At 37.6% G+C, this 15,516-nt stretch overlaps 1 protein-coding gene across 1 annotated transcript; it reads right to left on the bottom strand.

Moving 5' to 3' along the window:
* Positions 1 to 107: 107 nt before the first annotated feature.
* Positions 108 to 15,366, bottom strand: LOC146475098 (uncharacterized). Its single transcript, XM_085116792.1, has 4 exons — positions 15,208 to 15,366; positions 6,867 to 7,200; positions 1,789 to 1,839; positions 108 to 245 (listed from the first exon to the last, which is right to left on the bottom strand). Exons 1-4 carry the CDS (start codon positions 15,307 to 15,309, stop codon positions 142 to 144), a joined length of 591 nt encoding a protein of 196 aa, XP_084972918.1. The 5' UTR covers positions 15,310 to 15,366; the 3' UTR covers positions 108 to 141.
* Positions 15,367 to 15,516: the final 150 nt, after the last annotated feature.

Below are 15,516 nucleotides of genomic sequence, written 5' to 3'. Positions count from 1 at the left end.
TCTTTAATATTTTTAACATTTTTAATGTTTTTAATATTTTTAATATTTCATCGTTTAATCGTTTTGATACTTTTAGTTAATATGCTGTAAAGAGCTTCAGAATATTTTATAATTTTAGCGCTTTACAAATGTAAATTACTATTAATTATTGTAAAACTTAAGAGTCCTAGACAGTGTGGTCCCTCTTTTTTCAGGAAAGTAATCACTGTATTTACCTATTCCAGCAACACAACAATCTTCAGAATCTGCAATAATAAATATTTAAAGTCTATACATCAACTTGTATAAAGTAAACTCCTCCTTCAAATAGACCACTTTTTGCTTGGTTACCAGATAGATACATGTAGATAGATGCAATGCCTGAGGACACATGGTTACACATTATTATATTCTCGGTTTTCACTGTCACGCCATTGAAAAAAAAAAATCAAAACCATTCCATGAATGAAGTCAAGAAATTGACATGGTATAGAGGATAAATAAATAAGGCATCTGTCCAAGTGTCAGGTCTGTGCGGCATTCCGTACTCGAGGTATTTGACAAAATGTTCCACATAAATTTGTAGAGCTTAGTATGGAGACGCCATGTTTGTGTCCCTCTGAGGGGCACAAACATGGCGGCCGGAAATACGAAAAAACATCTGGAGTTCACTTTTGCCAGAAAAGAGGTTTGTTTGCCCTTGTGAATTTTCGAATGTTTAGATTAATATTACTCCTCAAACTTAAATTGTTTAGAATGCTGAAAATCACCCGAAGAGTCATTTTTAAGACACAGAAAAGCTCTGTCACCACCGTCCTCTGTATGTCACGCACGATGGAAACTCGGAAATTGAAACTGTTCTATTTTCAAAAGGAAGCACGACATCGAGCTCAGAAATTGCGAACAGACATATTTTTAGGTAATCTTTCCTTGAATGAAGGTAAAAATTTTGTAGGCCTCCCAGTTTTGATTCTAGAATTTGGTGACGTCACGTGAAAACCAAGAATTGCCTTCTTGAGTGACTACTGTATCTAGATGTCTATTGAGTAATATGTGACTTGAAGATCCAGGCAAAGCTAGAAGTGTGGGGATTAATTATCTTGGTGGTGTGGGGATAAGTTAGAGTTGTCATGCAACAGGGGGAGTAGCCTGGTGTGTACAAATCTAGTTGAACAATTTCACCACGAGCTAGAATCGTGGTGAAATAACAAAATTTCAAAGCAAAAATGACAGTTGGTCATTAAGTATATACAATGTCATGTAGACTTCTTCGAAGTCCATTTTAGGTTAAACTGCAAGAGAAAATATCACCCTCTATGGCTAAGCTCTTGGCAGACAAAATCTGAAGTCACTATGCACTGCCTTCAGCCTCACCCCACAAGGAATTTTTTCCCAATTAGCAAGAGACCTCTTCATTTTGGAAAACAGAATGCATGGGGTTGAATGAAAAGGAGGTTACACTCTACATCTTTCCTGCAAGTACATTGTATAGAAGGTCCAGGCCCATAAAAAAATTGATGAAGAAATGATGCTTGGGGTGAAGAAAACAGTTCCAAAAGGTTAAATGCAAACAAGTTTCTTCAACACAACTTTTGTCTGTTATTCAATGACATAACTTTGCTTCACGTGAAAAATTGATGCTGAACAAATTCAGCAAGGCCAACAAGCTTGAAATCAATTTCTTATGAAAAATATAAATTCAAAGGCTACCATTGATAACAACTCAACTTCTAATTTCTACCAAAAATAATTTTTTAGTTGCCTCAGGTAAACAGGCAATAAGTTTGAGTTTTTTTAACACTGACATACCTCTTGGATAAGCAAACCAGTCTGGTTCTCCAAATAATGCACCTTCATAACCTATAAGGATAAATGTTACTAATTTAAGTATACAGTCATGTAACTGGCTATCATATTTATTTATTTATTTATTTATTCATCTTGGGGTTTTATGATGTAATTTTTATCTTTTTTTTTCAGTCATCTTGTAATTACTGAACTCTGAATCGTACAGTCCAAGTTCAAGCCCTGGCCTGGATCATTGTGTTGTTTTCTTGGGCAAGATATCTACTTTCACAGTGCTTAGACTCCACCCGAGGCACAAATGTGTACCAGCAAAATGATGGTCAAGGGGAACCCTGTGATGGACTAGCTTTCCATCCAGGGGGAAGTAAAATACTCCTAGTTACTTAAGATAAGCTCCCTGTATGGGCCATGGCTCGACGCAAAAAATATATTGCTCTTAGTGTGTTGAACAATTATTCTGCATGAAAAATTACAGTTGTAGTAAAAGAAAAGAAGATAATTGATGTCTCAAATGTGACACTGTGCTACACCTTTTACTTTTTTATTACAGTGGAATCCCGATTTTTCTAACCTCCAAGGGAAACAAAAATTGGTTCGAGGAATCGAGGGTAAAAATGCAGTCTTTGACTAAAGAAGAGAAACGACTTTTGCTTCGAGTTATAAGGAGTATCAAAAAAAATTAAGGGTTCGAGAAATCGGGACTCCACAGTATTTTGTCTAAGGAAACATTTCACTACCATTTTACTTTTTGAACGTTATATGATCACAGACAGTGTAAACAGCCACAAGCGAGCAAGCAGTGTCTATTTTTTCTTAGCACGCAATGCAAAAAATGAGAGATCTAGATAGATTGGCAATAGCCTCCTATGCAGTCACTTTTAGGGGCTAAAGTGTTTTGCTAGCCTCTAAAAACGACTGTGTGGGAGGCTAGTGCAACAAGCGCTTGCCATGTTTTTCCCTGATTTGCATAATTCTTATTTCTCCAGTAGCATGTAGTATTTCAGGAACAACTAGATTCATAATTGTATGTACTTGGGCTTCTCTTTATATGAAAATAAATTTTCTTTACATAATTTAAGGTGGTAGAACTGCTATAAACAGGTCCGTTTTTAGAATAAATTTCACAGATGTACAAGGACTTTTTGAAATAAAAACTACATAGGCTTACTAAATCCATGTCCGAGGTGTCAATTTTCACACCTTAGGTGTGAATTTGGAAATTAATTGCGGGCTCATAAAACTAGAGATTGCCGGTTTACTGTTTTCCTTTGATAGTTATGGAAATAATTTAATTTGGGGCTGATTTATGACAAAAACATCTAATCACCTTAAAATACGGGGTATGCTGGTATTTATTTACGAAGATATAGGGTTAGATATATTTTTATGTGTCCTTCAACTTTGAACAACCATAATTTTAACCTAAATGTCTCGTTCATACCGGGTATTTAAACAACGTTTCCCCAACATAACACAAACAAACGGTGCAAATTTTACGGAGATCTGATAATTCTACACCGTTTAATTGCAGGTACCTTTCTACGTTGTCTGTCACAGCAGCGAAATAAGCAATTTTAATCAGCAAAATTGGCCCTCGAATGCTTGTTTTTTGCTACGCCATATTGAATTCTCATAGGTAGAGCGCTGTTCAATGTGTCCATGGGAGCATTAACACAATTGCTACGCAAAATCTAGGGATTTTTCCAATTGCTGTCGTAAAAAAACCTGGTGGCGTAAACAATAGCGCTGTGCACTATTACTAAAAATAGATTTTGTCACATTAGATCCCATGAGACCCCCCGCGCAGACTCAGACAAACATTGGGATGTGATAAAGGAAAATGTAGGAGCGAATACTGCCGTAGCAATGCCAAAAAGCGAAAAACTTGGTGAAATCGCGCAATTAGCGTCCAAGACGGACCGAAATGGTAACCACCAAACACTGCAGTTGGGGTGAATGCAAAACAGACGTGAGGTATCCTGACAAGTGGCCGAAATCCCTCAAAAAGGTTGAGCAATCAGGGAAGAAAGTATTTATTCCATTTCCGAAACCAACACAAGATATCGCGAAGTGCAAGCGTTGGCTAGCTGCTTGTTCGCGGGATTTCTTTACGGAGAAAAACATAACTAGTGTAAAAAGGAAAGAAGATAGGCCTGCGTGACTCCCACTCGCGTTTTTTAGCCATGTTCAGTTATAGTTTCGCTATAACGAGTATGTCTTTTAAGAAACGCCCTCTCTTGTATGAGCAGTGCTCCCTAATTTTCTTTTAGCGCTGTATTTTCTTCTTATTAAATGCCATTTATGATTTGGAGGATTTGCGCGATAGTAACTGAACAAAGCCACGTGCTTAAATGTCTCATGTTTTGTATTTTTATCTCAAAGGTCACGTCTGGGTTTTGTGTTCTATCTAATTGACCTCTTTGTGTAGCGACTGTCGTTCTTATGCCGTTTGTGGCGTTTGGTTCAAATCCTATCCTTACAAAGATAAAAAGAGAGGCTCTACTGCCGCAAGACACTGATTTCAGTGTGTCTTGCGGCAGTATAGCCTCTCTTTTTATCTTTGTAAGGAGAGGATTTGAACCGTGTATAAATAATCATTATCAGATCTTGCAGCTTTTGTATTGCTGGGTCCGGCTATTTAGTGCTTTTGTGGCAAGACGTTGTGTTACTTATCACGGTCATTTGTCTCTTGATCCTTTCTTTAGCATTGTAGCTTCTTTAAAAGCTCTACAATGCGTTAATTTGAGGGCTAAAGGCCGCTTTAGTTACGGCTGTGTTTTTGTTATCGCTCCGCTCTGTTCTGTAACTGTCAGGTTTGTGTTTATGTTGCAGGAGCTTAGTAATTTCCTTCTGTGTTTTGATTACACCTTAATTAGACTGATTACTGACGCAATTCTTCTGTGTTGCTCTGGCCAGGGGCTGCTACGAGTCCTTCAGCCGTTAGTAAATTCTGTGGCATTTTAGGCAATGGTCAGGCAAGATCGCGGTTTCGATCCTAATCTTGTGGATCTCTTCAGTTGCCAATTCCTGAGAAATGATAGAGATGAGTTCTCGCGTTTACCGCTTAATTTCAAGCCCCTGCACTTTAGCCACCGTTTTAGTTGCTCAACTGTGTATTCCTGTGGTTCTCTTTCGAATTTAGAGCCAGGAACGTCGTCTTCGTCGGTTAAAACCGTTAAAGATCGAAGCGAACTGCTCGCCATTCACATGTTTTTCCCTACATCTCTTACAGAATATGACTTTGTTTGTCTGAGTCTCGACGGGGTGTGAAATCTCGTGACATCATTAGTGCACAGCGCTATTGCGAAATGCATAGCAACGCTGTTGCGAAAGAGACTTCATGCTGCGTTTTGGCTTTGACTCAGCGAGGGTCAGACATCAAAACAGCTTTCTCGTAGACTTTGAAGGGCTAAACAAAGCATTGGAATTAGGAAATGTCCAGAAGTTAAAAGGGAAGATGTTGTACCAAAGAAATATTCCCACTTTTCCCTTCAATTTCGCTAGAACTGTGAAGACAGGATCGCATGACGAAAACTGAATTCGTGTAAAATAGCTGTCAACGCAATGTCATATCGACTCGGATTGCAGACCGCTAATTATTAACATCGCAAAAAGGCGCTCGTAGCAACCAACTTCGGCCTTTATTTTCTCCGCTCCTAGCTTAAAACAAACCCTCATCTCTTGCATTTGTTCTTCACTCATAAATATCTTTTGAAAAACTGAATTTTTTTTGGTATGGTTTATTTTTGACCTTATACCAGTTCTACTACCTTAATAAATAAATGTCACGCTGAGGTCTGCCCATTGGTTATATTTTAGTTTATATTTAGCGATTACTCTCAGGTAATCTTAAATCAACACGCTGACTGATTGACTCGTGTCCCGCCATTACATGGCAGCTTCAAATCACTTTGTGTTACATAGCCCAGCATTAATCAAAAGAAAACAGCTACAAATTTGCTTCAAAAGCTTTTATCACTTCAAGATTTCATTAAGAAAAAAACAATACCGTATTTTCTCGATTAAACGCCCCCGGCGTTTATTTAAAACTTGGCCTTACGGACCCAGCATTTATTTGAACCCGGCGTTTAATCGGGGTCCGGCGTTTATTAATGAAGTAAAATTTTCATCATTTTTTGACAAGGCTAAAACAACTAATAAACAAACGCTGGAGGGATCCTCGCAATTTTAAAGACAGCGAGCACTACAACAAAAGAAAGAGAGTGCGTCAGCCATAACGACAGGAACGTGAACATTGCTATATATTTTCAATTTTGTTTTGGTGTACAGCATACATCGCAGTTAATGTTACGCCAGACTTGTTTGTTAAGCATTTATTAAAATAACAAATTAAAGCAGTATACCGTACAGAACGTGCCATAGAAGTGCTTTTCTAGTGAATATCTGTAGTTGTTGGCTCGACGCAAATAAATGCCGTGACCTAAATTAAACGCCGGGACCTTGAACAAACGCCCCCGGCGTTTATTTAAAAATTAGCAGTTTCGACCCGGCGTTTACTCGGGGTCCGGCGTTTAATCGAGAAAATACGGTAATAGTCATAGATTACCTTAATTGATTTAAACTAACTCGGACATATCTGTAACACGGATGAACGAATATACATGTAAAGTACTACAGATTGATGACTCTCTCCTGTCGCGCAAACCTAGGTGATCAAAACATGCAATGTTTGTTTGACAAACATGCACAGTTCCATGCTCCAAACGAACATTTCCATTTGTTTAGTCACCACAGTTGTCTGGGAAACTGTCAGCTTTGAAAAGTAAACATGTGTGAAGAAACGGTCAGGCTTCACGGCTGAGCGCAAATGGTAGTAAGCATTTCAAACTCCATAGATAGAGTTTGCTCGTACAAAGTTCATGGACCGGTTCCATTCCAAAGTAGACAGTCACCATACTGAGGAACTACCATGGATTTAGCGAATTAAAAATCACAGTAATGGACCATGATGATATTGTATTGAGTTCAGTGTTGAATAAAACAATGAAACAGCCAGCTATGTAGGCTAGATATTTACAAGAAGCTTCAGTTGGTGAAAAACAAAGCAGTGGTGTACCTACCTATCCAAAGTCCACCCACTTTGCAATCGGCAGGTGTTTTCAACCCTGCAACTCCTTTGAACTTATGTTCCTTGTTCATTAAACAGTACCCATTTTGACCAAGGAGTGGAAGAAAGATATTTTTGGCAATTTTGACATTTAAGTCTTTTTCTTTAGTATCCACTCCCAGTTTGACTGTGGCTGAAATAACATCATCTGTAAGTCGCCTGAAAGCCTGTTGGTATGACTTGTAGGCTTCTTGTTTTTTAGGCTCAACATTTTCGCTTGCAAACTCCTTGTCCAAAGGGAATAGCTCATTAAATTTTAAGAAATGAAAGGAACCTTCGGATGAACCCTATAAGAAGAAATGGTATCTCACTTAATAAGATTTATAGCATTCTTGTCCATAAATTATTGCACTGTACATGTACTGCTAATTTAATTTGTTATTGAAGATTTTAATAATATAATTTAAAATAATAATTATAGTGCGCTTTTTACTAGGTGATCAAAAGTGCATTACAACAATAAATAACCAAAAAATCTACCATAAAATTTAAAAATAATCACTACAATATTTGTTTATATATACATATCTAAGAAATATTTAAAGCTAATTTAAAAAGATAAGTAGAAATACATGTGATCATGCGGAGGCTTACATGAAGAACGTTCCATAAAGCAGGGCTGCAAATAAATTTTTTACCTTGAAAGGACATGTGTCCGACTAGGGCACCATTTTGGTCGGACAAAAGGAAAATTTGGTCGGACATAACCACAAAGGTACATTTGAAAGAGTAGCGTATAAAAAAGGCAAATTTTATTTGTAAATGATATAGTCAAATGTTGATACAAAAATTTGGCCGGACAAAATGTCCGACCAAGGATGCGATTTCATCGGACATTGGCAAATTTTGGTGGGACATTGCGATTTCATCGCACATTGGCAAATTTTGGTGGGACATTGTCCGATGACCGACAGTTATTATTATATTATAGTTATTTTTCTGATTGGTCAGTTTCTGATACGGTCAAAATTAGACAAAATCTTGCTTTTCTTATTTTGACCAAGAATTGCGGATTAATTCTGTGGCTAAGAGTGAAGTGTTTGTTGAAAATTGCTCGGCTTATAGTTGAGTATACATTGAATCTTCACTCTTACAATAATTATTTTTTGGCGCAAATACTTGGCTATAAGTCGAACCCCTTTCTTACTGAGATTTGGCCAGTTTTTCAGAAAAAAAATTGTCCATATAAACAACAGGCCGTCTTGACATTAAAACATCTAAATTGACAAACAACAACAACAAAAAACATTTCTATGTGTGATTTATTTTGATACCAGTGCCTCCCTCATATGAGAAACGCAGCTGTTTACTTGTTCTTGAAACATATTGCGACATTCTGCCGACCCCACTTTAGAAACCGACAATATGCAAACTTGATGTTATCCGCACTGTAATAGAAGCCAACGAATTTTCTTCGACATCGTAAGACACTGCTGGTGTTTATTTTTGCGTGATCTTGTGAATCCGTTGAATCTAAGTTGTTTAAAACGAAAACATTAATAGTTTTACTTCGAAATAATTATTACATGTTACTTTGGGCGAACAATACTCAGTTCTAATTGAAACAACTCACAAATGAATATCAAGCTGCACATACCTTTTGAGAACAAAATTCGCTTCCGACAAAATTGAAGCCACTGTTACTAACCTCGGTACACTTTCAAAGTGCGACAGTACTTTTATTCAAAACTAGCCGCAATTAAATTCATCTGCTAATATTATCTAAAGCCACGACAAAACTTTCCGGGCGGGTGTTTATTTGAAATTTATAACCGTAAGTTGTCAGCTGCCATTTTGAGCCTCAGAAACGGCGAAATGAGTCCAACAACGCTCAACTATATATAAAACACAAAGATGGCTGTAAATCGAATCTCAAGCCTCAAATATTCATACTTTATAAGAAACGATTTGATTGGTTCTTGACCTTGATAATAGCTCCAATCTGATTGGTGTGACATACAAACATACACTGAAACATACATGAATGAAAAACTGAACTTCACATAGCCCACTTGCGCTGACATATAGTTATTTTTCACAAAAATAACTCAAAAAGGAAAAATTCTCGGAGTTCGTTGTTAACTGATAATATTTAAAAACTGACGAAGCATGAAAGTGACTCAGAATGCAGGAAATGGCATTTCTGAGAGCTCAGACTCAAAATTTCCCGGGGGAACATGCCCTCGGACCCTCCTAACAAAATTCACATTCACCGTCAATTTTTTGTCCCACTGAGCGTCACTGAAGTCCCGTTACAGCCTTGTGAAAAAAAAAAACAGTTTCTTGTAAAAAAAAAAGGAGCGATGATGATGGTACACTACTAATTAACGAAATATGTCAATGACAACATCTGCAACTGTTGTTATGCGGTACTGGTCTTGAGAAACAAGTGACATCGAGACAGCGCTGTGTTTTGTGCTATGGTTTGAGTGTGGTAAAAAAAAGGAAATTTACTAGAGTATTCAGTGAAGCTCATTGAGAATAGCTACATATGATGTCCACAATCAGCTAAACACATTAAATAAGAGCCTAAAAATTTGGCTGAACTTAGCAGCGATGTTGATCCCCTGCTTTTTCACAAATGCCCTCGACTATCTGAGAGCCTGGAACAGGCTACTATGTAAACAAAATAAAAAGTCTGCATGTGTAAGAAAGAAAGGAGAGAATTATGGCCTGGTCGGGGGGGAGGGTACACTTTTTAAAATAAGAATTAAAAAGTGGGGTCTTATTTTTATATGACAATATTTTTTTTTTTTTGGGGGGGGGGGGGGGTGGTTCAGTTTTGATGAGTAGCACAATCACCGTACCCATTTCTGTAACATGCCGGAAAATAATGAAATTTTTAATTTCGGGGTATAATCACTTCTTTTGGTTTATTTGAAACTCATACTTACAAATCTTACTGATTTTTAGGAAAATATTACATTTTTGTCTTGTTAAACTGAATTTTTAATTTACCCATGATCCCTTGCGGGCGTGGTCTTTCCTACAAATTACCAATTTTGTGTTCACTGGTACAAGTAAAAAGTAAAAATGGAATGTTTTGACCTCTAAACAGATCTTTTGGACTACATAGAGGCTAATATCTCCTCATTCAGATCTACTGGCACTCTAAACACTGTCTTTCTACCCCTCTTTACAACATGAAGATTGCTCAATATCCAGAAAAATTAATTTCCCTGAAAAATGTCTCAGGCCTCCCCTGTAACATTCATATCAGGAGAGGTTACTAAGCTTTTTCTTCGACACGAAAGCATGGCGTCTTTGCGAAGTAAACTGCAGATTTCCAAACGCTCTTAGCGGGGTTAATGGCCGTACTCCGCTTTCAATATGGCGTCAACATCACGAAAAACGTAGCGACTCAATCAAAAGGTAATATTTTGGTCGTTTTCAAAGCTATGAGGACGAGAGTATGGAAATAACAAGGGGAACTTGTGAGCATTCAGATCTGCTCGGTTTCCTAACCCGATTGTACCTTGTTTGGATCACGGCGGTGAATTAAAAGGTGAGTCCTCAAAAAATATTATTGCGTAATTGCGTTTCAATAAACCGTAGCGACTTCTTTGAGCTATCATTTCTCCGCTTATAGTTGATGCCTTTGACTGATTTTTCCCTATGTTAAAACATTAAGTATGAGCATTTAGTTGATATGTTTTTATTCCCTCAGATATCAACTTGAGCTCTACTACGGACAACAACATAGTGAACCTCTAAATTCTTCAATGCAGCGTTACAGGAAGGATACTCCAGAAAGATGAATCCTTTAAATGTGTTTTGATAAACTGGAAATGTTGAAATTTTGCTCAAATGTATTGTTTATTGTGTGTTATCACTAGGTATAATCCGTTTGGCCATACAAGCTTCCTTTTTTATGAAAAATGTTTTTGAAAAATTTTACCGTGAAGATTGTGTTACGAGTTACAGTCAAAATTTGCCCATTTTCTCATCTTTTCCCGTTATTTTTTCAAAAATAAAAATGTAGTTTACCCTTTTTAACTCGTGAATGCGCGCATGCGCAATGAACGAGTTATAGCGATAGCTGACTCTCGACTTGGTCGGTCGATCAGTCGGTTTTGTCGTTAACTTTCGGGCGTGCGCAGTGAATGAGTTTTAAATTCAATTAGTGGAAAAAAACACGCGAACATTTGTTGTTCATGGCGCATCAGGAAATTCTTATTCAATATGTAGAGAATAATTTGACGATCATTTAGTGCAAGAATGGCGATTTTTCGTTCAATCTGAGCAAAGTTTCAAGTTTTTTCAGTTTTTCAGAAAGTCCGGGGTCGTAAACTCAATTAGTGAAAAAAAAAAAAACGTGAAAATTTGTTTCACGACGCGTCAGAATTCTCTCATTCATTCTGTAGAGAATAATTTGACAATCATTTTAGTGTAAGAATGGGGATTTTTCGTTGAATCTGAGCAAAGTTATAGGATTTTTTCGTTTTTTTCTACGAAGTGCGGTTTCTTTCAAGAATTAAAAATAATTTAATTAAAAAATAATTTAATTAAAAAATAATTTAATTTGTCAGTTTTCACGCGAAAGCGGAACGTGCCATGTCACGCATCATTGACGTCGTAAACAAAATTATGCAAATGTCTGGTGAAATGAACACCAGTTTAAGATCTTGTCAGCTTTCATAGAGGTTTCAAAGGGAAAAAATGTTTCATTTTCGAAATTTACAACTGGTAATTTATGGGAAAGCAAAAGGACGCGGTCGATAAATAATTCTTATTTAGCAAGAGCTTGTCATAGTTCATTATTTTTACTTGAGGATTGCGTGGACTGAACTCCAAAGGAAAAATTTCACGCATTTATGTCGGGCATGAATCGTAATGCGATACTTTGTTGAACATATTTCCCTTTGTGAGATCGGCTTGCCCTACAGTAATTTTGTAATTTTAATTCCCAAAAAAACTTCACTTGCCCATCGGGCAAGTGATGGTTAGAATCCACTAGCCCGATCGCGAAATCCAGTAGCCGCGGACTATCACACGAATTTGCATGACGTAGCTGCACATGGCGTGCTCCTATAAACTTTGAATAAAAAAAACACGTGATATTTTTTAATCGGCGCATCAGAATAATCGGCTTATTCAATCTGTACAGAATAATTTGACAATCATTTTAATAGTACAAGAATGGTCATTTTTCGTTACATAATCGGGCAAAGATATAATTTCTTTTAGCTTTTGAGGAAGTTTCCGTAGCCGTCTAAATTGCAATTACTATGTGTCATCTGCATTCACGAGTTGGCTCACAGGAGCCTTTGATTACACTTTTATGGTAATTAACAATGTCAACCACAGCTTTATGCAAAAATCTAGCTTTATTGAAGATGTTTGATAGAATAAATCAATGAAAGTTTTCCTACCACCCCCAAATGGGCATGGTGATTGTGCTACTCATCTTTTGAAACACAAAATGTTTTGAAAAACCATCGCCCCCCCGCCCCCCCCACGTAATAAACGATTTGTCTTATCAAGTGGAAATTTTTTTCCAATCCAGGCTTGAAACCTACTTTTGCTATTCGAACTATCGCATAATGTATGGGGCTGTGCAGAAATCTTACCTACATTTGCAGTGTTTATAGAACAAACAAGATCTACCTTCTATAGGGAAGGTGAACCGCGTGGAATTTAATTTTTCTTGTTTACCTTAAACGAAATATTGACAAGTAGCTTTAGCAAAAGTACTTGCACGAATGACAAATATATCTGGAGCATGCGTGACTCACGCCGAAATCGAACGAGCGGGGTTTTCCCCTTATCAATGACGTAATCAAAATGTGCCAAGGCATGCTCCCATTGTCGCATTACTCGGCTATAAATTATGAATTCCCGAATAGAAGGATTGGCGGTTTAAAAAACACGAACACAGGATATATTCCTATTAGATAAAAAACATTCCCGACTTAAAATATAAAACCACGTGCAAAATAACAGTTATATTGAGCAAAAGGAAAAACACTGCCCGCTGAATTTTCTCTGGTGCTCAGTCAAGCGTGCCACACAGTTTGAGGCATCCACAGCTATTTTTAGCACGGCCGTGTGAAAATTCACGCTGGAAAGTTTTGCATATATAATTACGAATAAAGGTTTGAAACTGTATTTACTTTGCGATGGAAGCTGTTTCTCTGAGCAGCAAAAATAAATACTTCACTTCTTGGAGACTTGAAAATCCCAAAACCTGTTGAACTCACCTTTTAGAGAAACAACACTGGGATACAGCTGAGAACGTGGACCAACGTTATGCGCATGCGTAGAGGTAAAAACATCTTGTTCTAGAATAAATACTACCACAAGGAAAGCAGATGCTCTCTTGAAACAAATATATGCCCGTTCTCATAATTAAAAATTAAAAGTAACGTAGATCCACGTCTTGTTTTTCTTAGTGCGTATGGTCATATGTTCCACACCCCCTACCCCCTCACACAGATAACTATTGACTGACACTAGTAATTAATAAATTAATATGAATATCTTAATCAAATTAAATTAACAATTGCTAGAACCGAAGCTCAGCCATTGTTGGCCGAGGTAGAGGCCCGGGCCCGCGCGGTTAAAAATAAATAAAATAAATAGACTGCAGAACACGAACCGCTGGGGCTCATGCCCCACGCGGTTGATAAAGTCTTGCTGTTGTTCGTCCGTTGGATGTATTTAACAATTATCCTGCGAAATCGTGCGGAATATCGCCTGATACTTAGCCGAAGAGGCCGTAGGCCGATTTGGCTAAAATCAGGCGATATTCCACAAGATTGAGCAGGATAATTGTTTTATTATTGAACACATTGATAACAAAGCACAGACGGGTTTATGGCAGAAAAGCTGAAGGCGATCTAATTTGTCAAAAAAAAAAAAAAAAAAAAACAGAAAAAAGAAACTTGTAACATTTTCCCACGTGCCGACCGGGATGAATGAAAGTGGCAGCTTTGTTCAAGTTTGAATGAAATCGAGAGCGTTTTGCATCAAGTTAAAAAATTGAGTACTCGTCTTGTGTGCCAATCGCTCCGGCAAAATTTTCTACAAATCTCTAGCCTCAAAAGCTAAAACCAAACAGTATTTTGAAGCTGCGAAGAATTTGTTGTGTCAGCTGGGCTGAGCTAAAAGACTGGAAAAGCTTTTCAACGATTTCTCGGGTGATTGTTTCTTTGTTTACTACGCACGCAATTTCATGATCTTTCCTCAGTGTTTTGACAAACGCATGTAGTGCCTTGTTGCTTGCAAGAACTCTGGATCTTTTATGAAACTAAACGGTTTTTCAAGTGGGTCTAGATCTGATGTTTCTAAGAATAATTACTTTGTACACCGTCTATCTTTTTGTCTGCCAGAAAGCTAAAATTTCTCGAGGCACTTCAGTGCGAGCTCGGATTTTTTTCAGGTGGTTTTCTCCATCTCTTCAAGACGAGTCGAGATCTCTGTTTAACGGTTGCGAGAACCAATCTAAGGAAATACATCCACTGTTTGTAATTTCTGAGCCCTAGAATACGGGACAATCCAAAAGTGTTTCAAAAACAATACTTTTTGCTGAACTGTAAGCTTAATTTGCCAGTTCATAAATAGAAAGGAAAGCAGTAAAAGATTTTGTACAAACGATTACAATTCTTATTTAACAGCAAACTTGGTTGTCTTTGTTGTGTTCAGTATAACACAGCGTTATTTATAGTTTGGTGTTCTTCCGAGGTCGTTACTTTTTGAAAGCGCTCTGCCATTTTTCTCCCGGACGCATGAAAACTACGTATATCGCAGGATATCTGTTGTGTGCAGACGACATATATTGAGCTCGCAATGACCATATCACAATGTGTTGAATAATAAATCACAATATGTCTGTTCCCTCGTGAAAACAGTTCAAAGACCTTTAATAAGTACATTTAGATCTAGACATAAATTCTTCTGCCACCTACATTTCGACCAGAATAACCCGGCCTTAACTTCGTCAGGGTGAATAACTGAACCGTACGCTACACATGCCACCAGTACACTGTAAACTATAACGAGATTTAAAAACGCGCTACATAACTGTAACGAGGGTTACGTTTTTTTCGCCAACGAGTAGTTTCGCCAACGTCGAGTCGTGCTCACGCTTAAAGAACGAGAAATTTTTGTGTTTTTCTTCTGTAGTATAGTGATAGTTAATTCGGGATTTGCTCAGCATTATCAGTTTCAATTTAGTGCAGCTGATTCATCACTATCATCTGCGTTGGAGAACAGACAACTCGGCGAAAAAACCAGTTGATGTAACACTGTAACAAAATATATCAATAAAAAGATAATGTCTCATGTTGCCTTACTTGGATGAATGTTGGATGAAATTGAGTTTCGGAGAAAGGCACACCCCAACACATTGGATACTCGTCCCTGACGTATCCAAAATACACTCCTTCGACGTCCATTTTTATACGCTGACGCGACGCTAGGAGGTGAACCACGATGATGATGATGAGCCACCACACAGTGCACCGGTACAGCGGTGTTACTCGTCACCATGGTGATCGGAAAGGAGTGGATTACCAGCCAATGAAAAAGGTCTCCAAGATTTATAGAGTTTTGGATCTTGTGATGGGTAAGAATACGGTACTTTTCTTATTTTCTTTACCCTC

Source organism: Pavona decussata, unplaced genomic scaffold, assembly GCF_977016875.1.
Source record: "Pavona decussata unplaced genomic scaffold, jaPavDecu1.1 SCAFFOLD_87, whole genome shotgun sequence".
Lineage (NCBI taxonomy): Eukaryota > Metazoa > Cnidaria > Anthozoa > Scleractinia > Agariciidae > Pavona > Pavona decussata.
Note: the sequence above shows the minus strand (reverse complement) of the source record. Positions and strands in the feature narration are given on the sequence as shown.

Coding starts and splice junctions, on each gene's coding strand:
- LOC146475098 (XM_085116792.1), bottom strand. CDS start 15,309: ATGGACGTCGAAGGAGTGTATTTTGGATACGTCAGGGACGAGTATCCA. Junction 7,201..15,207: donor TTCATCCAACATTCATCCAA/GTAAGGCAACAT, acceptor TTCTTCTTATAG/GGTTCATCCGAAGGTTCCTT. Junction 246..1,788: donor CTGGTTTGCTTATCCAAGAG/GTATGTCAGTGT, acceptor TTATTATTGCAG/ATTCTGAAGATTGTTGTGTT.